Source organism: Paralichthys olivaceus, chromosome 9 (assembly GCF_024713975.1).
Source record: "Paralichthys olivaceus isolate ysfri-2021 chromosome 9, ASM2471397v2, whole genome shotgun sequence".
In the NCBI taxonomy this organism is placed as follows: Eukaryota; Metazoa; Chordata; class Actinopteri; order Pleuronectiformes; family Paralichthyidae; genus Paralichthys; species Paralichthys olivaceus.
This window is the reverse complement of record NC_091101.1, coordinates 14,905,494-14,929,379: the sequence shown is the minus strand read 5'-3', so window position 1 is coordinate 14,929,379 and position 23,886 is coordinate 14,905,494. Positions and strand designations below refer to the sequence as shown.

At 41.0% G+C, this 23,886-nt stretch overlaps 4 protein-coding genes across 8 annotated transcripts; 3 read left to right on the top strand and 1 right to left on the bottom strand.

Annotated features, from left to right (window-relative positions):
• Positions 1 to 877: 877 nt before the first annotated feature.
• Positions 878 to 12,309, top strand: zdhhc5b (zinc finger DHHC-type palmitoyltransferase 5b). Of its 5 annotated transcripts, XM_069532196.1 has the most exons (13): positions 878 to 1,009; positions 2,459 to 3,890; positions 4,808 to 4,929; positions 5,056 to 5,213; positions 6,004 to 6,176; positions 6,282 to 6,384; positions 6,487 to 6,578; positions 6,832 to 6,964; positions 7,129 to 7,237; positions 7,437 to 7,543; positions 8,789 to 9,711; positions 9,807 to 9,830; positions 10,163 to 10,277. In XM_069532196.1, exons 2-12 carry the CDS (start codon positions 3,742 to 3,744, stop codon positions 9,823 to 9,825), a joined length of 2,088 nt encoding a protein of 695 aa, XP_069388297.1. In that variant the 5' UTR covers positions 878 to 1,009; positions 2,459 to 3,741; the 3' UTR covers positions 9,826 to 9,830; positions 10,163 to 10,277. The 5 variants fall into 5 exon arrangements, with proteins under 5 accessions (XP_069388297.1, XP_069388294.1, XP_069388296.1 ...); XM_069532193.1 differs by lacking the exon at positions 9,807 to 9,830 and having other exon boundaries at positions 10,163 to 12,309; XM_069532195.1 differs by lacking the exon at positions 10,163 to 10,277 and having other exon boundaries at positions 9,807 to 9,971.
• A 13-nt stretch (positions 12,310 to 12,322) lies between these two features.
• On the bottom strand, positions 12,323 to 17,169 carry tmx2a (thioredoxin-related transmembrane protein 2a). Its single transcript, XM_020082037.2, has 8 exons — positions 16,880 to 17,169; positions 16,691 to 16,751; positions 15,152 to 15,265; positions 14,334 to 14,410; positions 13,626 to 13,732; positions 13,230 to 13,295; positions 13,023 to 13,152; positions 12,323 to 12,939 (listed from the first exon to the last, which is right to left on the bottom strand). The coding sequence occupies exons 1-8, from the start codon at positions 17,066 to 17,068 to the stop codon at positions 12,766 to 12,768; spliced, it is 918 nt and encodes a 305-aa protein (XP_019937596.2). The 5' UTR covers positions 17,069 to 17,169; the 3' UTR covers positions 12,323 to 12,765.
• Positions 17,170 to 17,376: 207 nt separating this feature from the next.
• On the top strand, positions 17,377 to 21,105 carry pmf1 (polyamine modulated factor 1). The gene is made up of 6 exons (XM_069532198.1): positions 17,377 to 17,445; positions 18,334 to 18,666; positions 19,364 to 19,469; positions 19,595 to 19,695; positions 20,204 to 20,399; positions 20,945 to 21,105. The coding sequence occupies exons 2-6, from the start codon at positions 18,440 to 18,442 to the stop codon at positions 21,008 to 21,010; spliced, it is 696 nt and encodes a 231-aa protein (XP_069388299.1). The 5' UTR covers positions 17,377 to 17,445; positions 18,334 to 18,439; the 3' UTR covers positions 21,011 to 21,105.
• Positions 21,106 to 21,121: 16 nt separating this feature from the next.
• On the top strand, positions 21,122 to 23,865 carry med19a (mediator complex subunit 19a). The gene is made up of 6 exons (XM_020083013.2): positions 21,122 to 21,543; positions 21,939 to 22,061; positions 22,690 to 22,823; positions 22,962 to 23,058; positions 23,144 to 23,238; positions 23,447 to 23,865. Exons 1-6 carry the CDS (start codon positions 21,327 to 21,329, stop codon positions 23,510 to 23,512), a joined length of 732 nt encoding a protein of 243 aa, XP_019938572.1. The 5' UTR covers positions 21,122 to 21,326; the 3' UTR covers positions 23,513 to 23,865.
• The last annotated feature ends 21 nt before the right edge of the window (positions 23,866 to 23,886 follow it).

The following is a 23,886-nucleotide window of genomic DNA, read 5'->3' as shown; positions in this document are numbered from 1 at the left end:
TCCAGACTGGACAAACTAAACAGCTTTTGAGTTTTTATGACAACTAAAGGCTACCACAGGTTCTTTTTCATGTTTGGAAGGAGAGGGTGAAGTGAGGGGTGTTCAGCTGCAATATGCAACTTCAACACTAGATATCACAACATTCTACACACTGTACCTTTAAGACATTTTGTTGGTTCATGGGTTAGAATTTCAAAATTGATGTAAGAAATTAATTATTCCTAATGTTTTATCAACCAATAAATCGCCCTGCAATGAGATAATATATAGAATGCTCTTTTGATACCGCCCCTTTTATTCTGTACTCGTACAGAAGTATATATACTCTAAGTATATATACTCTAAGTATAGTATCGAGGTGCTTGAATATTGCGTTTTAAAAGGAAATATACTTTTTATCCCACGGAAAGCTGGTGCTACTGGTTTGAATGATATCTGTTGTTAGATCTAGTTCTTTATTTAGTTCTTTCAACTTCATGTTGTAAAAAGATGTGAGACACAACCACTGACTATATATATCCTACACATGAACTTTATATTGCATATACTTTACATAAAGGTTATATACTGTATATCATGCACATAAAGTTTATACACCACATATTATTATTTATTACTGATAATATGTAAAGTTTATATCAATTAGTCGGTACTAGTCCATATAAAGTTTGTGTACATTATACAATACATATAACGTTTTTACATATATATATATATTAGTTTTACATGTATATTATGCAAATACGGTTAATGTACAGCTTACACAGGGTATTATGTATAAAGTTTATACAGTCTTTGGTCATAACATAATATTTTTCATCAGCCAATCACCATCCACGGTGTTCAAGCTGGTTCTTCAGACCACACCCTCCTCGCTGTCTGATTGGCTGTTCCTCCCACCTGAGGCACGGCGGACCAGTTCCGGGATTCCGACATCGGCCTAGCCAGAGAGCTAACGGGTCTGCTAGCGGCTAACTCAAGGAGGACCTAAACGACCCCAACCCAACAGGCAAGGCAGCTCGCATGCTCGGCTCTGGGTGCTTGATTTACCCGCCCTGGTGACTGTTTAGCCCAAAGTAGCCGCAGCTAGCCCGCCAGTGAAAGCTATTCGAATAAGCGAGTGTGAAGCTACTATGCTAGCCAGGTAACGTTAGCTGACTCTTGCAGCTGTGGTAAAGGACTGAGCGGTGTCGCAAAAAAAACTTTCGAGGCTAGGTAAGAGCTAACTGATTAATAAGTACAGGTTGTGGTTACATCGCTCGTTATTGCTCATTGGGAATTAAACATCGCACCGAGTGTCCATCAGTTTTAATGGGGTTTGATGTTATTCACAGGGTTCATGCTGTAGCGTTGTCTTGACTGAATCCTCGCTCTGCCCTGGCCTGTTATTCAACGCCCGGTCTGACACAACCTATCTCCGAGCCGGAGATGAAGTGATAGTCAGTCAGATGTTGCAATTTTAAACGAGGCACCAGCTTGTGACCCGTCAGTGTGTCGGTGCCTCTCTGAACTGATAAAGTTTGCTCGAAAGGCCACTTAACCGTGTAGCTTTGTGAGCTGCAGATTGTCGTGGTGACATGACAGGCAAGGACTTGATACGGAGATTTTAGGATTAACTTCCATTGTAGTCGAGGGGGATTTGTTGTGTGGCAGATGAGCTGATTAACAACAGGCACAGTGACACCTCCGCTCGGCCACAGCTCAGTATTTGTTAATAATACCGATATCTGAAAAGAGGGGTGTGTCCAAACTATCAGATTACACTGTTACTCCGGGTCCGTTTTCAGTGTCTTCACACTGCACGGACTAGTTTTTCATCTGGAGAAGGGCGAATTTGTATAGTGTGTGTGTGTGTGTGTGTGTGTGTGTGTTTGTCTTTGTCTCCATGGTGTTTTACATTTCCAGTAGCGGGATGTCTTTCATTTGACCACCTGAGGGCATGGGGGTGACAGCTGTCTGTGTAACAACACCAGGCGGTTGAACAACTTTGTTTATGAGTGATGGTGAGAAATGTGCAGTCACATAGAATAGCACGAGCTTTTTTATCACAGTTGGTTAGTCATCCTGATTGTTGTGAAATCAGGGCTTCTCAAGGATTACCCTGCCCTTTAATCAACAGTGAAAATACATTTTGATGGTGAATTTAAACCTGTATTAGTGAAACATGGATAGTTTCATACAGAATATTATTTTATTATATTATATTATAATATTCCTAATTTCCCTTTGGGGATGAGTAAAGTAATCCATCTGTCTATCTATCTATAATTGTAATTAGTGTTATTTGTTTTGTTATTGAATATAGAGCCTTAACTTATCTGCAAAGCTGTAACCTGAGAATATTAAAAATTGCTTCCAATTAGTTATAATAATTAAGTGCTTATTTTAACTGTAATTATTTGCAATCTACTTTTTTTGCCACTGCTGACGAGTTGTTGTTTTTGTTTTGTTTTTACAGGGCTCTCCTCACAACGAGTGGACAAAGAAGAAAAAGGACTATAATGGATCAGAATACATAACATCACTGCTGCACATGGATTTGTTTAGGAGATGTAAAATGGGAAAGGGGGTCTGTCTGCAGAGAATTTGGAGGTTTCGGAGGTCTCTACACGCAGACCTGGCTAAGAGCAGCGGCACCTCGGTGACATACACGGGTCTTCTTTTTGGAATGAGTTGATTTTGCCTCCATATTTACACAAAGACTGAAGGCAGGGGTCTTAATAGATCCAGCGGACTTTGCTTGGCTTTATTTTACTTGTAAAGACAAGGACAGATATCATTTAAGGTTTCTTTTTGTTTTGAGCAGCTTTTTAAAAATAGATTCCAGCTGGACTTTTGTTTTGATGTCGAGCCACTTCCCACAACTGGTTTGAAAGTGAATTTGTTTGTTTAGTTGTTTTCCCCCTGCTGTCTTAGTTTGAAACGCTGGAACTGTTCCCTCTGCCGCCATCCTCACTTTCTTCCACCAACCCAGTGCCTAAATAAGCCCTCTCGGGACAATCACAGAATTCATCAGCAGCTGCTACGCTCAATCCTCTGCCTGTTCTCCTCCATGTGCTTCTGCTCCTGCCTTGCTGGCTATCCACCCCACTACCTCTTTAATTTCCTTGTCTCTTCTTCTCATATTCCTTCATAAGAGGCATAATCAGAACACTAGCACAGTGACAAGCATTAATGTAAACAGAGTTTTAAGATTTGAGACAAGCCTAGATTGCAATTTTGGTTTCGTATGCAAGTGTACATGCACGGCAGTGTTGGTGTTGCACTGGTGCCAGGGAGCAGTTAAAGATTAGATTTATTTATATCGTTGCACCAAATACAGTTAAATTAAAGCCATAAAAATATTTATGAATTATCTACACGTATTTTTGTATCACATTGCTCTTGTATAGTTTGCTTTTATATCCGCCTGTTAAGATTATGCACACAAATTTAATATCTACAACAAGCTGCACACATGCAAGTAGAGCTGTATATTGCTATATGAAAAACGATCTCTGTTTTTGAGTGATTATATTAGTGCTGGGAGATATTTCGTGTGGGAACTAAGATACTCCCTCATGTTTCTGTAGGGTTGCTGCTTTGCATAGTGTTGGTTTTCTTTTCCAGTCTGTAGTCATGGCCCCTCCTCCCACCCAAACGCCATCTTTGTCATTTTGACCCGTAAAGCACACTTAGCAGTAGGTAGACAGAGGATATCTACCTCTCTCTCTCTTCCTCCCCTTTCTTGCTCTGTCTCTGATGCCGGGCTTCAGTGGTGGGGGGGTTGAGGGAGGAGTAGGTGGCCCCGCTTCTGCTCCTCCCCGTCCGTTTCGACCCAGCCGATATGTCCCAGTGTCTGCAGCCACCTTTTTCCTAGTTGGATCCACCACCCTGTTCTTCTGCTTCACGTAAGTGTCTCTTGGTCCGTCTCTCTTAAATATGCAAACAAACTGACAGGTAATGCAAACGTGGTGCCAAAGTCTCAAATATGTACACACAGATGTGTCAGGAATTAAAGTGAACACATATTTGTGTAAGCTTAAGGCATTTGTGAATAACCCTGTGTAATTGTGTTCCATCAAAAGGTGTGTTGATTTTTGTTGTTTGTTTAAAGGTACAGTGTGTAGAAGTTTGTCATATCTAGTCTTGAAATTGCATGCTGCAGCTTAATACCCCTCACCTCACCCTCCTCTTCTAAATATGAAAAATAACCTGTTGTAGCCTTTAGTTGTCATATAAACTCAAAAGGTTTAGTTTGTCCAGTCTGGACTAATGTAAAAAACATGGCGGCCTCCGTAAAGAGGGTTTCCTCGTTATAAATATAAAGTATTTAAATATAAAGGGCCTTTTCTGGGGTAAAGAAAACTACAATTCATACAATTTAGATGAAATGAACTAGTGAAAACATCATGAGGATTATTCTACATTACATTTCTGCCAATAGTTTCCTTTCACCTAAATCTTACACACTGGACCTTTAAATAAAGAAAATCTACATAGCATACATACTCATATTTCAGTAACACAGCACATAGTTCTTTACAGTCACACCTGCGAGCTCCGTTTTAACAATTAGTTTATTTTTGGCCATGCCTTCCAACTTCAGTGGAGCAAATTGTCAGACACAAAAGCTTATAGCAGTTGTGTTGATGGCGCATGGGGGTTGATTTGCACATTTTTTCCATTCATGCCTTGATTCGAGGATTTTTTGTTTGTTTTTCTTGCTGCTTTGTGTCTTGGAACATAAGCATGTATGTCAGGCTTTGAAATACTATTAGTTTTGGCAATAATATGTCCAACTGTTATTTTGTTTCCTGCTGTCCAGGTGCCCGTGGCTGTCAGAGTACTTCTCCTTTGTCATTCCCATCTACATTGCTGTGATCTTCCTCTTCACCCTCGCCAACTTCTGCATGGCCACTTTCATGGACCCTGGAGTCTTCCCCAGAGGTAAAGACACATAGGCAGTGCTGTTGTCATTGTCTTTCTGTTTTTCTATGCAATGGTAAATACAGTGTTTTATACAGTACATTGTAGATCATCAATCACGTGCGTGCATTTGTTTTCTTTCTGTAGCGGAGGAGGATGAAGATAAAGAAGATGATTTCCGAGCTCCGCTCTATAAGACGGTGGAGATCAAAGGCATCCAGGTGCGCATGAAGTGGTGCTCGACCTGCCGCTTCTACCGGCCGCCACGCTGCTCGCACTGCTCAGTCTGCGACAACTGTGTGGAGGTACACGCACACACCCTTATATAATTTAATTTTATGCAAATATGATTTATTCATACCAAGAACTGGGAGGAACAGGGTGACATTGTCAGATTTATTTCACAATAAAAACCCTTTTTTTTAAGCAAATGAAAAGATTTATTCTGAAACACATATAGGAAGTGTTGAAACCTTTTATGTTTGTGACATAAATTCAACAGATAAAAATTAAAACCAAGGTTAAAGATCATTTTCACTGTCTGTTCTGCTGTTAACCTTGTGTAAGGTTTATCTGTTGGATATGTCACAAACGTACGTATTTACAACACTTCCCAAACCTGTTTCAAAGTAAAAGCATTCCAGCGTTTCACTTTCTGAATTCATTAATTAATTAACAGGGCTTGTTATTGCAAGACCGGAAATTCATACCGTAGTATCATGTCATTTAGTTTAGTACAAAATCCAACTTGTATTCAATTAAACTCTACTCTACTCTACAATCTCCCTCCAATGTGCATGTCTTTGAGCCCTCTGTGTGTGTGTGTGTGTGTGGGATTGGGTTAAACTGCATGTATAAAAAATGTAAAAATGAGTGTAAAAAAAGAATTTCCCGGTTGTGGGATTAATAAAGGAATTAAAAAAAAAAAAAGATGCAGTAGATATACCAGCAGCTCCGCCGACAGTAGCGGACCTGCTGCTATGGTGAACAACAGACAACAGCCATACACAGCTGGTCTGCGGCACAACTGTGAGTCCATCATCATTCTTTTTTCTCCCATATCTTTAATGCTCTTTTGCCCCCGTTCTCTCTAAGGATTTTGACCACCACTGTCCGTGGGTGAACAACTGCATTGGTCGGAGGAATTATCGCTATTTCTTCCTTTTCCTGCTATCACTTACCACCCACATCATGGACGTGTTTGGGTTTGGCTTGGTTTATGTCCTACATCACCGCCAGCAGCTGGATACGCCACATGCTGCTGTCACGTATCCTTCACTTGGCGCACTACAGCCCCAAAAATGCTTCATGGAACTTTCTTTTCCCATTTTCATGCCATATTTGTTGTGATCTCCTTGACCCTCTCCTCCCAGTATGGCTGTGATGTGTGTGGCTGGTCTGTTTTTTGTCCCGGTTGCTGGCCTAACTGGGTTTCACATAGTGCTGGTGGCCCGTGGCAGGACCACAAACGAACAGGTACATACAACAGTACATACAGTTAAGACAGATTGTTCTTTTTGGTATTTTTATCATTATCGTTGGTGTCTATGTGAACTGGAGGGTTTTCTCTCACTGTAGGTGACAGGAAAGTTCCGGGGTGGTGTTAACCCTTTCACCAACGGTTGCTGGAGGAATATTTCACATGTGCTCTGCAGCTCCCAGGCCCCCAGGTCAGCCCTCCTCACTCTTCTGTTCACTCCTCTCCTTAAACACTCACCACAAGTATTCCTTTTCCACTGGTTCTTTATTTCCATTGCTCTCTCGCTCCCTTTTCAACTTTTCCACCCTCCTCATTTATTGTTCTCACTTTATTCATTTAATGAGAACAAGGTTTTCAGTGCAAGTGGCTGCTGTTGCTTGATTATGTTTGTCAAAAGAGCAATACGCTGCTGGTTTAAATGAGTGTGTATGTCCTTGTCACAGATACTTGGGTCGGTGGCGGAGCCCTCAGTCAGTGGAAATACAGCCACCATTTCTTAGACCAGCTCTCACTGAAGCCCAGCTGGAAGCAAAGGTCCTGGACAATGGCATCCAGAATGACCGACACAGCGCCAGGGTGAGTGATGCCTCATCCCACAGAAACTCAAAAACAGAAAACTTAACTTACGTGTGGATAAAACATCTCAACAGAAAATATTGTTATACAACAAGCATTTGATCATCTGTTACAGTAATTGCAAGCTCAACAGCGGAACTCATTACTTTGTTGTTTTTTTCCAGTCCAAGAGCAGTCTAGATCAGATGGAGAGCCAGTCAGCTGATGCAGAGCCTCCACCTCCTCCAAAGCCAGAACTGCGTTACCCTGGCCTGCCCCGTGCTGACACGGAGGGTGAGACATATAAATTCAAATGCACAAGTGAACCGAGGTAGCTGTAGCTCACCTGATATGTGTAAACATCTGATTCTTTGCTCTCAAGTGCAGCCAAGGTACTTGAGGTGTTTTCCTTCTTATTTAAACAGATGCCTGTTTGTTTTTCAATCTCAAACACATCTTGTTCATGTGTCACTTTCGATTTCTCACTGCTCAGAGAGCAGTTTGTTGACTGAAGCTCCACCTACACCGTCAATGTACAAGTACAGACCAGCCTACAACAGCCCAGGAAGGAACCACACTGCCCTCACACACCCCAACAAGGTACATCTCAATTCACACTTGCACAGTCCTGGAGGTATCAGGTTTTACTAATATAATATAACACTCACACAATACTAATACTAATATAACATTGTGTAGGTAATGCCTGAGAGTGAAGATACACATTTGTTTACTGGAAACTGTACATCCAAGTATATTATATTAAATACTTTCAACTTCATTGATTATTACATTATCATAGCAATATTATATACAGATATTATAGCAACCTTTTATTTTTACCTTTCGTAAAGATATGGGGATGTGTCTTATCTTTACTGCACACACAGCAGAAGTACAGAGAACAGAGCAAACAAACAATATCCCACAGATTACAGTAACAGATGGTCCTGTGGCTTTTGATATCCTTTGTGGTTAATACCATTCCCCTGTTTTTTTGTTGTTTTTTTTACTTGAAATTTTACATTCAGTGGCCATCGGTTGATCAGTAAGTCTCAGCTAGTGTCATCTGTGTGTGTGTGTATCCCTCTGGCTGTCTCTGTTTCTCTCTGTTTGAGTGAATCTATCCCTTCTCCCCCTGAGACTGCATTGACTGGAATGTGTAGTTCATGTACTTTATGTTTTATATTTGTATCCCCATTCATGTGTTGATACAGTCTTTGACATGCAGTGTCAGTGCTTGTTCAAGCCAGTCAATGTATCCAGTCCAGTAGTGTGATGATGGAGTAGAGCACCGGTCAAGCATCCAATTTCTCCCTACCACTGTTTCCTTTTTTTTTCTGGTAGCATTTTTAAAAGAACTGGGCAATACTTTTCTTAATTTAAGTCTCTATATTAAGCATTTATAAACAGTCTACAAACAATTATTTCATATGATTAAAAAACACTAATATAGTTGTTTATTAATGTATTTTTCTCCTCATATTGAGCACCCAATAAAGCAGCCTTTATGTATGGGTGCCCATATGAGGAGTTGTTAAAAATACATTAATGGATGCTGCTTTATTAATGGATAATGAATTGAAACAATATGAAATAAAAAATATTCACTTAAAATCTGCTAATAGTTGCTTAAAACTATAATGTGATGTGCCACAAACCTTTTATGATGAAATGTTTACACTGCTTATAAATGCTAATTACAGAGACTCAAACATGGGTATTTTATTTATCTTATCTATTCCTGAGGTAACATGGTGGTATTCATCTCTCCTCCCCCTCCTCTTCATCACACTTTTCCTCGCCCTCTCTACCTCTGGTCTGTTTCTCCTCCTCTCTCTTCAGATGATTCGCGGGGAGAGTCTTGACTCTCCGGCTCCCTCTATCCTCCAGTCCAGCCGTCAGCCAAGCTATCGCTCGGAGCCGAGCAGCCTGGACGGGGCCACGGTGGTGGGGGGAGGTGTAGGGGCGCGCAGAGGGGCGGGGGAAAGGGGTGAGGGCCCCGGAGGCCCTGGCGGGACCACTGGGGGGGTGTTGGGGGGCATGTCAGGTTATTCCCTGACTGGGCGCTCCTACACCTCCTACCCATCCTCTCTCGTTTTGTCCATGGGTGGCTCGCACTCCTCCAGCCTGCGCTCGGCGCACACAGCACACAACCCGCTGGCCACGCTCCAATCAGAAGGCACCACAGACACCAGCTACAAAAGCCTGGCCAATCAAACGCCTCGGAATGGCAGCCTGTCCTATGACAGCCTACTGACGCCATCCGAAAGCCCGGAGTTCGAGTCGGCTGCCCACGAGCTGTCGCCGCACAAGCATCATGCTCCGTTTCCCTCTGCAACTAAAACAGGCCAACTTGAGATGGTGTCACCCAGTAGCCCGTTGCAGGGCTACATGTCGCCCTTCCTCTCAGCTCAGATCGCCCAGCAGAGGGAGGGGCAGCTGCTCCAGGGTTCTGCCACTTTCTCCTCCCCTCACAGGGCCTACCTGCGTGCCGTCAGCCCTCCCCCTCCCTCCTCCGCTGGGCCTCCTGAGACCCAGCACCTGCTCCAGCATAACCAGGATTCTTCTATCCGAGGCCAACGTAACCCTTCCTCCCCTGGGGCTCGCTCACTCGAGCCGCCTGTCTCCCCGCCACCTCGCGGCCTCTCCCTTGGCAAGTCCCAGACTTACACCGGGGAGACAGGACCTCAGCACAAGCCTCGACCTGCAGGAGGAGGCGTTGTGCTGGGAGGGGCAGGAGCCGGAGGAGGGCAACAGGCTCCACAGTGAGTAGTGATCCGTCAGCAGATCCGTCAGCCTGCTGCTCTTCCTGCTCCTTTTCCTCCTAATCCTCTTCTTCTTCCTCCCTGGTTTGTGTCAGTCCTTCTCTTCCTCCCTGATCTGTGTGAGTCTTCCTTTTCCTATTTCATGGTTTACAGCCAGTCTTTTCATGTGCTATGAAAGTTTTATTGGGACCGTTTTTCGTATGTGTTGATAAGTGTTAAAAGCATGCCACTGTGTGTTTATCTCTCTGAAAGCATGTCCTACCACACTGCTGTTTACGTTCCTGTTCTCACTCTCAGTTTAGTGACCATATGCCTTAACAATCATTGGTAGACAAATGTTTTGCTGTTTGTGCTTTTGTTCATTTTTGAAGTAGAACCACTCACCTCCACATCCCTTTCTCCTCCTACACTCCTCCCCTTCCCTTTACTTCCTCGTGGCTGCCCGATTCAGATTCACCTCTCGCCCAGTCTTGGCCAATCACACCACATCCAAACCAGGGGGCGGGGTGAAGAAGGTGACCGGCGTCGGAGGGACCACTTATGAGATATCGGTTTGAGTGACCGACTTCCTTCATGGTCTATCACTATGGGGGAAAAGTGACTCGACTACTTCCATTGAGCTGGATATTATTCACGACTGCAGGCTCCTCAAAAATGACGGTTTTCTTCTGCAGCGGACGAAAGGAACAATCCTGTCTGGTACTCACGTTTGTTACCTTTGTAACGCCACTGGCCATTCGTCTCCGCCAGCCTTTCAGATTTGAACAAAGAGGAACCAGGGACAGTGGTTCATGTTTCCACAGGATCGATTTGTGTCCATTTAGCCACTTTGTGAGCCATAGACTGATGTTAACGCATCATCACAGCTTGGTACAGATTATGTCTATAGAACACACATAGCTTTTCACTGATTTGCTGTTTTACTTTGGTACATTAGCAAAGTATGGAGTGCTGACAGCAGCGTCCTCCTCTTTAAGAAAGACCATCCTTTCTTAAAGGGAAGGAAAATAAGAGAGGGAGGATTTAGGACTGTCGGCCAATTGAAACGCCTTCTTTTCCACTGTGTGAACGGACCACTCAGCCTGGTGATTTGTTTTTGAGTCGTGGAGAAAAGAGTCCAACCTATTAACACAGTATCATTTAGTTTTATAAATCTTTTTTAAGTATTGTTTTATATACATGTATTATTATAATTATCGGGTCAAATTGTCAGGTATTGATGACTATTGATAAGGGTGGCAGATGTACTGTGTGTAATTATTCATGAACGTGGTTCCAAATCAGTTGCCTGTTTATATTTGATGGCTGCATCAGCCAATCACAAGCTCTCGCTGGAGTTTTCATCGTCCAACGAGAAGGACGATCTTTTGTCGATAGCAGATGTGGCATCGAGCTTAATTATCAAACGCCACAAAGAAATTCTGAATCACAATTCCAGCACAAGCATCTTTGTGGAATGTACGCTTGTAATGTTTGTGTTAGAAACATTATGCAAAATCTGTTTGTAGCTTTAAGATCATCTTTTTGGTGTTTTTTGTTTCTTCCTCTCTTCTGTCATGTTTTCGTCAGTCAGTCATGATGCTAGCAGAACCTTTAACAGATGGCAAGCCAAATAGGGGCAGCGAGGGAAGGGCATATTTATTTTTCCAGACAAGACAACGTTATAGTTCTGGACACCATTGATTTCAAACCAGTCTCTACCAGTTTGCTCCTTTTTATTAAGGAGTTTTTTTTCTTTGAAAGGAAGCTAATGAATAAAATAGTAAATGCAATATGCCACTGAGTACATTTTTTAAGGAGAGACTGGTTTGCAATTGGACAATTGTTTTTGCCTTGAGACCATTGATTGATTTTTTTTTATTGATTTTTATTTTTTACACTTATCAGAAAAGGTTTTTTTGATCGACTTGTTCATTTTAAAAATAATTCCCTTAAGGTGCATATATTTTTTTACCCACAGCCATGTTGAGAAAGGAATAATTACAGGAAAGGTTTGTCTGTCAGGATTGGGCATTACAGTAAACATGCATTACATTTTTTCCCTATCGAGGCCCACAGCAGTGTCTGCAGCTGGAGGTCAAAGCTACCTTTAAGTAGGACATGTTTGGGGGGACGTACACGCTTGAAGCACACAAGTACCATCGTTCAACCCACACGACTGTGTTAAAAGTTTTCGGGCTTTGTCTTCAGTGTGCATGCGGTTTTGGTTTTGTCGTGCTTGAATGCTTCACTGGCGTGCGTACCTGTGAGAATATTGTCAAATGCCTACCTGGTTCATGTGTAGGTGGTAATGAGAAAAGAATAATCATTAATGGCACCAGCAGCCATCGGTATGGAGATAAAGAGAACCAGTGTTACTTTCTTCCTTCTCTGGCCAAGGATGGTGACCATTGAACAATTTGAAACTTATGTGAGAGCAGTAAGTATACTTCTATGTGAGATAACAATATCGCTATTGTGGGCTATGATGAATGGAACGAGTTTCACAAATATCTGTAATGAGTACATTAAAGACTTTTCCAAAATGGCCTTAAATCAAGAATTTTTAAAAAAAGATGTCTTCTCAGAATAAAAAGGTCAATCTGATGAACAAATACACACATTGTGAATATTTACTGTGCAGTCATTTTTTATTTTTTTATTTCACCTCAGGTTTTACTTTGGTTTTGAAATATGAGACATAAGTTAAACATACTAGTTGCAAAATACAGGCAGCGCAAGTTTACACGCAGTGGTGACAGTAGCCCAAACAATCATTATGAAAAAAAGCGTTTCTTCTCCAATAAGTTAAGGTCTGTAAGAAAATAAAGTCAAACCATTGACTTGTTCAAACCAAAGTGCATCATATGCATCATACCCAGTCAGACCAGGAAGGTGTGGTGCAGCTGTTTCTGGGTATATGTTTGCCACAGTAAAGAGTTAACATAGAGATGACATGAAGCTGTGGTTGAAACTTTTCTCTCCATTTCGTTACATCTTGGACTAAACGATAATGCAAGGCATGTCGATGTTGGAGGGAGAGACTTCTTGCAGCCCCTCTCTGATTCTTCCTCCTCACTTGTCTTTCTTGCTCTCTGTTGGCTCCTCTGGAGTGTCGGCATGCAGCTCGTCGTTGCCCTCCTCTGGCTGAGAGTTTTTCTGCTCCTCGCCCTTCAGGCCGAGACTTTTGTTCAGCTTCTTGGATTTCTGGAAGAGCTCGTTGAGATTAAACTCTCTGATGATGTTCTCCTGGGGATCAATAAGATTTATTAGCATGACTGTGGGTGATGAGGGATCAAGTGACATCTACACAGTCTGTACTTCTGACAAACCTCATTGAAAGTCCAAGACACTGCTCTCCCTTTATTGTCCACCATTGGACGTCTCATAATTTCTCTGCCTCCTTGGAAAAGCAGCAGAGAGGGCAGCTGCTTGGCCAGAGGGGAAGTACTGACCTTATACCTGTTCAGAAATAATTAAAGCTGCAGTCAATATCCGCACTCTCAAAATACTGGGGTGTCAGAACTGCCAGTACTCACCGCTGTGAAACCTCTCCATAACGTCCGATGTCCACCTTCCCAAACCTGAGTCCCGCACAGTTGTACCTGCAGGTGTGAGGGAGAGATGCAGGAGACATTCAGGCTTTAAGTCGTAACTGTCGTCTAAAAGCAGAAGTTGAATCTAACAGTGGGAGTGGGATTACAGACAGAGACATCAAGCACAGCATTTTCATCTTATTTTGATAAAAGTTGAACTCTAAAAACTTCAAATCAGGACAGACATTCTGTGAAAGTCACTTGTCTGGTCAGCCAAACCTGATTAAACATAGGAATCTGATGTGGGTATTATTCACAGAGCAGGAAGGATGAATTTGAATCTGTTAAATGTTTGTGATATACAGCTAGAGTAGAAGTAAATGTGAGGTGATTTCTCACTTCAGGGAAAGGTCGGCGAAGACGGGAGCGAAGGACTGGCAGTCAGACGACCAGTTGGCGTAGAATTCAACAATCCAGGTGACACGACTGTCTCTCTGCAGCTCCTCCTGGTGACTCAATGACACAATTACATTAGAAGAGTTGCTGCAGCTGTAAATCTCTGTCATTCACACAGACGAGACAAATATTAACATTATTGACACTATATTAAGAAAGCAGGGAAATACATTTACCCAAATAGAATATTTATCTTTCCTATATTTTACGCAGAAAGTGGACTTGTCAATGCACAGCCTATATTGGGCACAATGTTTCTGTAACTTACTTCGACAGTTTGTAGTAGACAATTGCTTTTACGTTTGCGGGGAATTATGATGATTTGTTTTACAATTGTGGGCTGTTACTACGTTGGCAGATGTTACAAACCCTCTCAATGTAGAATCACACCTCCACTCAGGAGATCAAGCAACAACAGGTATTTTTTTGTCACAGACGTCTGAGCTCCACTGAAGTCATTTCTCAGATGCTTTAAATTTAAATAAGATGATGTAAAATTATCCATTATCTCAGCAAACTAAATCCCTCCACTGGGACCCTCCATGTTTGACAGACACTCAAAATGAAGGCTTGATGAACCCACAAACATCTGGCGGATGTGTAAACATTTAAACATGTATAATTCCTCAGAGACTCCAGTGCAGCACTCACATCTATGGTCTTGTCACTGAAGTACTTGATGTACTCGGGGCCCATGTAGAGAGGAGGTTTACACGTCATGACGAAAGCTGTGACAAGACATAAAGAGACAGAGTGATGAGAGTTCAAGAGGTTTAAGTGGATGAAAACAACAGCTTCATCTTAGTTTTCCATTTTCCTGAAACTGGAGATCTCAGCTCAGATCATAGACAGAAACTAAAACTCTAAAGTTCATTTTCATTCTGAGTATTCCTATTTTATTATTGTGTTGATTTTCATACTATTATGAAATATTTATATAATAATATTGTAGTTGTTGTTCTGTCTTTAATTACTTTACTTCATTTTAGACTTGCTTTAATGGAGCTCCCCTACAATTTATTTCAAAATTTTTACTTGTAAATTAATCTCGACTCAATTCTACTGATCAAAATGTATCTGAGAGTTTCCTGCAGTGTCTCAATGTGAAATTTGTGTAAACAAATACAATTTTAAGAAACAGAATGTTGACATTCATATTTTTTATCAAGTAATTTATTTATAATTAAGTTTATGCTTTATCTGGAGAATATCAAGCCTCAATTACATTTCTTTATCATAAAGCTTTGATGACGATCTTCAGAGTCAGATTTTTTTTTTTTATATACATCTCGGCAGTTAAATCAGTATTGAAAATGTTTTACTGCCTAATATGTGTGCCATCATCATCCTTCATAACTCCATATTGGTGAGGCTCTGATGGGGGTATGAGCTGCCACTCAACAGTAACTGTAACACACATATCTAGTCCAGTCATGAGTATTTGTCACAAAGGTCACGAGGCCACTGACCGACACACAGTGCGAGGTAAAGGATGCCGAGCCGAACGTCCAGCCTGAAGAAGAGGATGGTGTTGGCGACTTTGCTGAACAGGAACAGGTTGCCCATGTGCTGCTCCAGTGTGACTAGAATAAAAGGGAGAGAAGAAGAAAGAAGGAAACAACACGTGAAGCCGGTAAACAACCTTCAACCTGTCGATACAAGGTCAGAGCTCAGGAAGAAGGGATTTACACTGCAGCTGATGTTTACACAACAAAGCAAGGTTTTCCTGGATGTGTGCAGAGCTTCTCAATGATGTGAAACAGTTACACATTAGACCACAAATACCAGTGTGGCTAAAGTTTAACAGCGGAGCATTATTGCTGTTAGCTACGAGGTTGTGCACAGAGGAGAGCTCAGAGTTTTCTTTCAGTGTAAACCTTTAGAAATAAATAGAAATAAAAACCATCACTGTTTATAGTGTAAACAAACACGTAGCATGTTATGAAAACAGTTTGTTTACACATAAACACGTGGCAGTTCTACTATTTGTCTGAGCAACCAGTACTCAAGAGCTTAAAGGACTTGTTTATTTATTAGATTCGCTGCTTGATGGCCATTCTGATAATTGATTATATGTTAAAAGTTATTTCTTAAGGGAAAGTAACGTGGCCGTGGCTTCATGTTCTTAATATCTGTGAGATGCTCCTGTTTTTGTATTACTGTGAACTCCACATCTTAAAGTTTTTGACTGTTTATCAGACAAAAAAAGATGTTAAATCTTTTAACTTGTGCCTCAGGAAGTAATCAGACATATTAATAATGAAAATAATTATTATCTGTTGTCCTATACTAAAACCAGATTTAGTGCATGGCAAGAGAAGGACTCAAGGACGGCTACTTTTATAATGTTTGTTGATTGGTTTATTTAATTGTATCCTTCCTTCTTCTTTAACATTGCTAGTTAGTGCTTTTTCAAAAACGTATCTCTGATCTCTCAGGTGAAAACTGATGGATCTTGGAGGGGGAAATAATCAGGCACATTTAGGGACAGTGTGTAGTGTGGTGCAGCTGGATTCAATTTAAGGTAATAATGGGCCTCGCTCTATCTAGTGCCACTACTTTTTACACTTTTAATTTTAATGTGTCATTTCACATTTTTTGCTCTTAACCTTTAAGTTCCTGTCGTTATCTTTATCACTACTTACAGCACTTACTTTTTAATTACGCTTTATCTTTCCCCTTATTTTACTACAACGACTATTATTACTTCTATGTTAGTCATACACCTAAACACCAAAAGCGAATTCCGTCAATGATTAAACCTACTTTGCAATAACACAATCTGATTATGGTGTAGTTTTATAGCAGATAAGTTATTAATCAAATGATCTAAACCGACATTTGAAGCAATAAATCTGAGGTTCTGACCCCTGATAGTCTGAGGTGAGGGGGAATGATAATAAACTTTTCATAGAAACATGGAAAAAGTAAATTAATAAAGTAAAATAACAACACATTTCAAACGAGTTAACTCAAGACAATGGGTAAACTGGTGGGTTGAGACTTACTCGCTCTCCTGTTCTTCATCATCACTATCGCACTGAGGAACATGAGGATCTCCAGTTCTCTCTGTGAAACAAAAACATGGATCAACAGTGTGATCAGAAGTGAGTGTTGTCCACCATGTTGAGCTGCAGCAGCAGCAGCGGAGCAGCAGCTCGGCCCCCGGCAGCGTGCTCAGCGCTCCCCGTGCTCACCCAGTCAAAGTTGCAGGAGTCCCCGTCCTCCCGCTGGGTCGCCAGGTGCTCGCACAGCCCCGGAGCCTTCCTCACCACCAGGAAGGCGACGGTCATGAAGAAGGACGTGATGTAGTAGGGCTTCAGCAGCCATTTGTAGATCTGAGGGAGGTGGTAGAGGAAGGTGCAGATCCCGGTGATCAGAACCATGTTGGCAGCGAGCGACAGAGGATCGAGTTCGAGCAGCAGTGACAGCTGAAGGTCCGCTGAGCCAACGTGCCGACCGGACCTCACTGCGCATGCGCGGCTCAAAGCGATCCGGTCATGTTTGGACACGAGCGTTTGCCGTAGATTCCTTCAGAGCTGCATGATTCACTAACTCACATTATCTTTCTGTTTGTTGTGTTGTTAGTTCATATCCGCTTCATGTTGTTGTGCTTGGGTCATCAATACAGTTGATTTAAATGATCGCAGAGCCAACATTGCATCATGAACTCTCCATGAAATGAATTTATTGTTTTAGAAAATATATCTGAGAGAAAGGCTGGGATTGAAATGACTGGGACTAACTGGAGCAGGATTATTAAGTACTTGAGTATAAGAACTAGTATTAGTACTAGTATGAGTATTAGTATAATTATTCCTTCTAGTATTTGTTTTGTGTTACAATTAATATTGGATTGATATTCATATTACTTTTAGTATTAGTATTAATAGGCCTATAAATATTTGTATTATTAGCATCAGTATTAGTATTAACATATATATTGGAATTAATATTAGTAAGTTTTTTTCCTATCATTATTTGTATTAATATTAGTTTTACTATCAGTATTGGTATGTATAGGCCAATAAGTATAAGTGTTATTAGTATCTGTATTAGTATTAACATATATATTAGAATTATTATTTGTCTAAGTTTTGTTGTACTATTATTAATGGTATTAATATTCGTATCAATATTATTAGTATTAGTATAAGTGTGTTTGTGGAGTACACGTGTTTGAAAATGTACCTTTATATATATATATATATATATATATATATATATATATATATATATATATATATATATATATATATATAAATATATACATCCAAACATGAACGAGAACCTGTTGTAGCCTTCAGTTAAAAAAGTAAAAACTCAAAAGGTGTTTAGTTTGTCCAGTTTGGACAACTGTAAAAAATATTGCTGCCTCATTCTAGGGTTAAGAAAACAACAATTTGTACAGTTTAGATGAAACCCACATTATTTTATACTCAATTTCTGCCATTAGATCCTTTTCACCAAAAAACACTGAACCTTTAAATATGATACATCTAGTAATGTTATCAGTTAATATTTTTTACTTAATTGTACTTTGATTTTCAGAAATGATTTATTGTTTCCACATATATCTAATGTTATAGAAGTGTAAACAAATTATCTCATTTTATTTTATCTCGACACTGTGGATGTTAATTCCCAACAGCAGATGGCAGTAAAGGCAGCACTGAAGATACAAGCCGCCATTAAAAGCAAAGAAGAAGAAGTCGATTTGGCGGGGACTACAAAACGTAAACAGAAGAAGATACAAGATGGAGAAGAGCGGAGCGGCAACACAAGAAGAGGCTGGAGATAACACGTGTGTGAGGGACTCCGCGGAAAACCAGACCAATGAAGCCGCGGGAGAAGTTTCCTCTCAGGTGTCGGAACCTGGACCGGGTCGTAAACCCACCGAGGAGAGCGGAGCTCGGTACGACAGACTGAAGCTGTTCGAGAAAGTGATGCAGAAGAGCCTGGAGAAGTTGATCGAACACGCCAGGTACAGTCAATCCTTCTGTGTGGTGTAAACACGTCAGGTACAGTCAATCCTTCTGTGTGGCGTAAAACACGCCAGGTACAGTCAATCCTTCTTTGTGTTGTAAAACACGTCAGATACAGTCAATCTCTGTGTGTGTGTGTGTGTGTGTGTGTGTGTGTGTGTGTGTGTGTGTGTTGTGTTGTGGTGTGGTGTAAAACACGTCAGGTACAGTCAATCTGTGTAAAACTGTGAGGAGAAGACAGAAAAACATGACTGCAGAAAGTCCCAGTTTGTAACATGTTATCATCAACACTGGAAATATCATTTGTACTTTTTCTGGACGGAAATTTCCTGAATTCACACAGAGAACAAGGTTATTGTATTGTTTTTGAAATCTCTATAATTATTGCTGCCATTATTAGTTAGGTCCTCCCTTCTGTTTCCTGACATGAAGCATTATTAATGAAGTTGTTCTGAATAAAATTAGCACATTTCAAAACTCAGCAAGTTACTTTGCAGCAGTGGTGGAGAAAGTTTTCCTGTTTTATATTCACACCCTCATATTTCTGAAGCAGGAACCAGTTGACTTTGAGTGCTTTTACTATTGATGACGAACAAATCAGTTGCCAATGAGTTTGCATTTATTAACTGTTTCAGAACTATATTTACTCCACAAAAAGTCACTGCACTTTCAGCTTAACACTTGTTTCGCTCACAGTTTTAACAGATTCGCCAGCACGTTTCGTCCACTGTACAAGAAGAACCCTCAGAGGATGGAGAGCATTCATAAGCAGTTCATAGAGGAGTTGCAGAAGGCTATACAGGTATTCATTACATGAATCCAATTTATGATGATATATTCACTGCATTGATATTTTTATTATTTACGTAAATGCAGTATGAACTGCTCTTTTTTTTATTACACACGTCTGTGTCTCTGTGTGTGAAGGATGACACCAGCAGATTGATTGAAGAAGGGCAGTTGGAGGTCAAACTGAATGAGCTGGACAAACTGGAGCGTGCTGCTAAGAAGAATCCACAGCCTGCATGGTTAGTAAACATCATCTGATAGAACTCTCCAATGAAGTTATTGATTTCCCTGTTAAACACAGATCTATAACAACATCTCAATTCTGACATCCATCCCACTCCCTGTTAAAACCACTCACTCTAATAAATTCTGACAACAAGCAATAGAAAGTTAATTCTCTAAGCAAATATACGACACTTCTCAATCTTCTGACCTGCACGAGAATCTGATGTTTGTCTGCTGAGATTCTCTCCACCCCTCTCTCATTTAATTGTGGTCTTATGTGGAAACTGTTGTTGGTCAAATATATAATTATATTATTTGAAATTTTAAAAGTAGCTCATTTTGAGCATTTCCACGATACTTCAGAGCAGGTACATCATGATGGATACACACGATACAGTAATTAAAGTTAAGTGCATTGCTCGTCATCGTTGTACTGTGCATCACCCTCTGCAATATTTCCATTTTGCAATGTGATGAAAATAGAAAACATTTTAATTGTTTACAATCTTACTTCTTGGTTAGGCGTCCAAGTGGAGTTCCTGAGCAGGACTTTTGCAGTTTCTTGATGCCCTACTATCAAAAGCAGGAGGCTTACATGCGACTGGAGCTGAAGAAAATCCAAGCGGAGAATGCTGCACTTGCTCAAAAGGTTCAGGCGGGGAGAGAGAGCATTGCTCAGACTGAAAACTGCATCTCAGAGGCTGTCGATGAGTGGAAGGTAAGAGGGGAACGATTGAAGATCAGTAAGAAGAGAAAATAGATATTAAAAATAAACACGAACAACATGACCATTTTTGCACTTACAAAGAGGATGCAAGCGTAAAAGTGTCTTTGTGTGACATTCAGGGCTATACTGAAATTATATGCATTCAAAGTACTTGTGCTAATTATAGATGCAACATAAAGCGTTTTTAAGTTTTCAACCCATTTTCAAGCAGCTTGGTTAATACCTAATTTCAGATGTTATTATATATAATCCTTGGTTATATTAAAAGTGAAATAGTTTGTAGATAATGTAGTAGTATTTCTATAATATATAAACATCTGGAGTTTTCGCCATATTATGAATTCATTATCTTGTTTCCATACAAGGACGTTCAATTTATGTTTATCATGAATGCATCTTTATTGTTTTTAGACCACATTGGTACATTTTGAGGAACTCTAATTGCTGGGGGCCAAACATTATTATTATTATTATAGCATAAGAAGAGAAATAAATGAATCTTGCCTTGAGTGTTTCTATATTTTTCTCTTTTTCAGGCATCAGTCACAGAATTTGAAAAGCTGGCATCTTCTCTCTGCCCCGCTGATGTCTTCGATGTGTGATGCTCGAATAACTTCACCAAGCAACTAACTTAACTGTACATATTGATTATGTTTACTGTGCATGTTTGTCTGAAAATAAATGTTTTGAAATAAAATGTGTTCTGTGATCTCAGTGATTAAATCCATGCTGGCCAACACGCACCAATCATTGTGGTACCGTCTACGTGAGGTATTACGGTAGACGGGCCATACAAAGAAGTGGTCTGGTGGTTGACGCTCGGTCTGACTCACGGTGGAACCTCAGTCTGACTAACAAACCAGAGGCTTGAGGGAACCGGTGATTTCTTTCCGTATCGATGTGTAGTTCGCGGTAGATATGACGGAAATGTTTTCGACTATGTTCGGGCAAAATGAAGCTCAGGGACCGCCTGGATCCTCTTTGGGTTTCGGACCGGGGAAACCTCCACCGCCTCTGCCGCAAAATCAAGTCTCCATGTCGGGGCAGATGCCAACACAGCTCGGGGATGAGGGGCCTGCTCTGCGGAAGCCCGGAGCCATGAATGAACCTTTCTACTTACTGCGGGAACTGCCAGGTATTATTGAACCCTTACAATGCACGGCTGCCCTGTGTCTTGTTTGTTAATGTTTGATTTTTCAAGTTGTCTTCTGCTAAACGTTGTTGAACAGTTTGTAAACACTGCTAGGTAGCGTTAGCCGAAGCTAATTAACGATGTTAGCTTACCAGTTACTCTCAGGTATTATTGTTTCTGTGACACTAAAATACTTCCGAATGAGATAAACACGATTCAACACTGGTTTGTGTTTTGAAGTTGGACGTTATGTAACTACTCTTATCACAGGATTGATCATCCCTGACCTGACAGTAGCTCCAGTGGGAAAAGATCCCTCAACCTAGCCGTGTTGTTAAGGTAGCTCCATCTCAAAGTGACTTACAGTTCGTTGTGCTGACATGAACCTTTGTGTTTAGTGGGGAACGAGTTAACGGGGAACACCAACCTCATCACGCACTACAACCTGGAGCACGCGTACAACAAATTCTGCGGGAAGAAGGTGAAGGAGAAGCTGAGCAACTTTCTACCAGAGTTACCAGGTGGGTGAGAGAGAAACCGATGTTACACAGTGGAGATGGAGACAAGGTCACAGAGTGGGAGACTAGTTCACAGGTTCTGTTGTTAGCCATACATTCTAGTCAATGTCATCCTGTATGTATGTGTATATAGTCTGATGTGACTTCATTATAGGAGCCTCCATCTGTAACCAGACCTGTTATTGTAAAGGGTCAAAGCTCCAGCAACACGTGTAATATTAAGCAAAACATATTTTTAGACTGGCACCTCTCGGCTTGTCACCTTCCATTGGGATTCATCAAAAATATTACCTTCCATATTAAATGTTGTAGGATTTAATTGATATTCATAGGTATCACTATGGAGTGTTGCTGAACTTGGAGCTGTTATCCCCATAAAACCACATCTTTCATCTGTAAATGTTGAGATATACAAATCTAACACAGAAATTCGAGAAAGGTCTGTCCATCGTTAGATCTGTATGATCATAAAAGCAATTTACAAAAAGTGTCATTCAGTTGAACCCCGAACACCCCCACTGCTTTTATTTGTGATACCTCCACACTGAGTGTTTGTAATCTCAACTTAGTTTCTTCATCGCAGGGTTTCCACTGCTCATCACTTTGCTCTCTCTCCTCTCCTGTGCCTCAGGTATGATCGATTGTCCGGGCACTCAAGATGGCAGCTCGTTGCGCTCTCTGATTGATAAGCCTCCAGTGTGTGGGAACTCCTTCAGCCCACTGACCGGCGCTCTACTCACAGGCTTCAGGCTACATACAGGACCGGTACTTACGGAATTCAATAAACATACAACAGTCCCAAACATTTTCAGCTGTTAACTGTATCAGGATGGTTTGTTTGTAGTTATAATATTCAGGTTTTTCAGTTGAATACTCACATGTTTTTATATACATTTTTCCCAGCTTCCAGAACAGTACAGACTGATGCACATACAGCCTCCAAAGAAGAAGAGCAAACATAAACACAAGCATCATCGACCACAGGACCCACTACCACAAGGTATGACTCAAACTACACCTCTACACAAACACAGTGGAATGCGACATGTTTCAGGCCACTGACCTGCTTATGTTCGGCGTCACAGAAACTCCATCAGACTCCGATCCCAAGAAGAAGAAGAAGAAGCGAGATGACGATCCCGACCGCAAGAAAAAGAAGAAAGACAAGAAGAAGAAGAAGGTAAGAAAATCTATTTGCCAAAAACCACATTAACTCACAAAGTTGTCATTAAGGCGTTATCAGGACTGCATCTGAGACCTTTATCGAGACTGTAGCCGCAGCAAACCCATATCTCAACTCCATTTTCCCACTGGGGGAATTCCTGATATGTTCACCTCGATCAAAACGTATTAACTGTGTGTTTTGCCGATTCTCTGTCTCTCTCCAGAACCGCCACAGTCCTGACCACCCCGGCCTCGCTGGATCACAACCCAACAGCAACAGCCTCAGATAGACAGCAGCCCACTGTGTGCATGCCTGTGTTTGAATGTGTGTGTGACTGAACATTTTGTATGAGGGCGTGTGTTTTACAGATTAATTGTATTATTGAGTTAACGAGAGGAGGGGATGAATTAAAGAATGCGAGTGGCTGTTTGATGAATGTGAGAGTGAAAGGAGCTGCGACACAGTGGATGTGATGGGAGGAAGACAAGTTACAGAACAGTGTAAAATGGCTGCTTGGATTCATGGAAGAGTGAGCGGGCGCTGTATGTATGTCGCGATTTTGATTTTGTTGTGATATCTTTTGAACGTAATGCCAAAATCAAATAAACTTTGGTGTCTCCTTTTAAGACATCCTTTTTTGGATTTTGGATTTGGAGTTTTTGG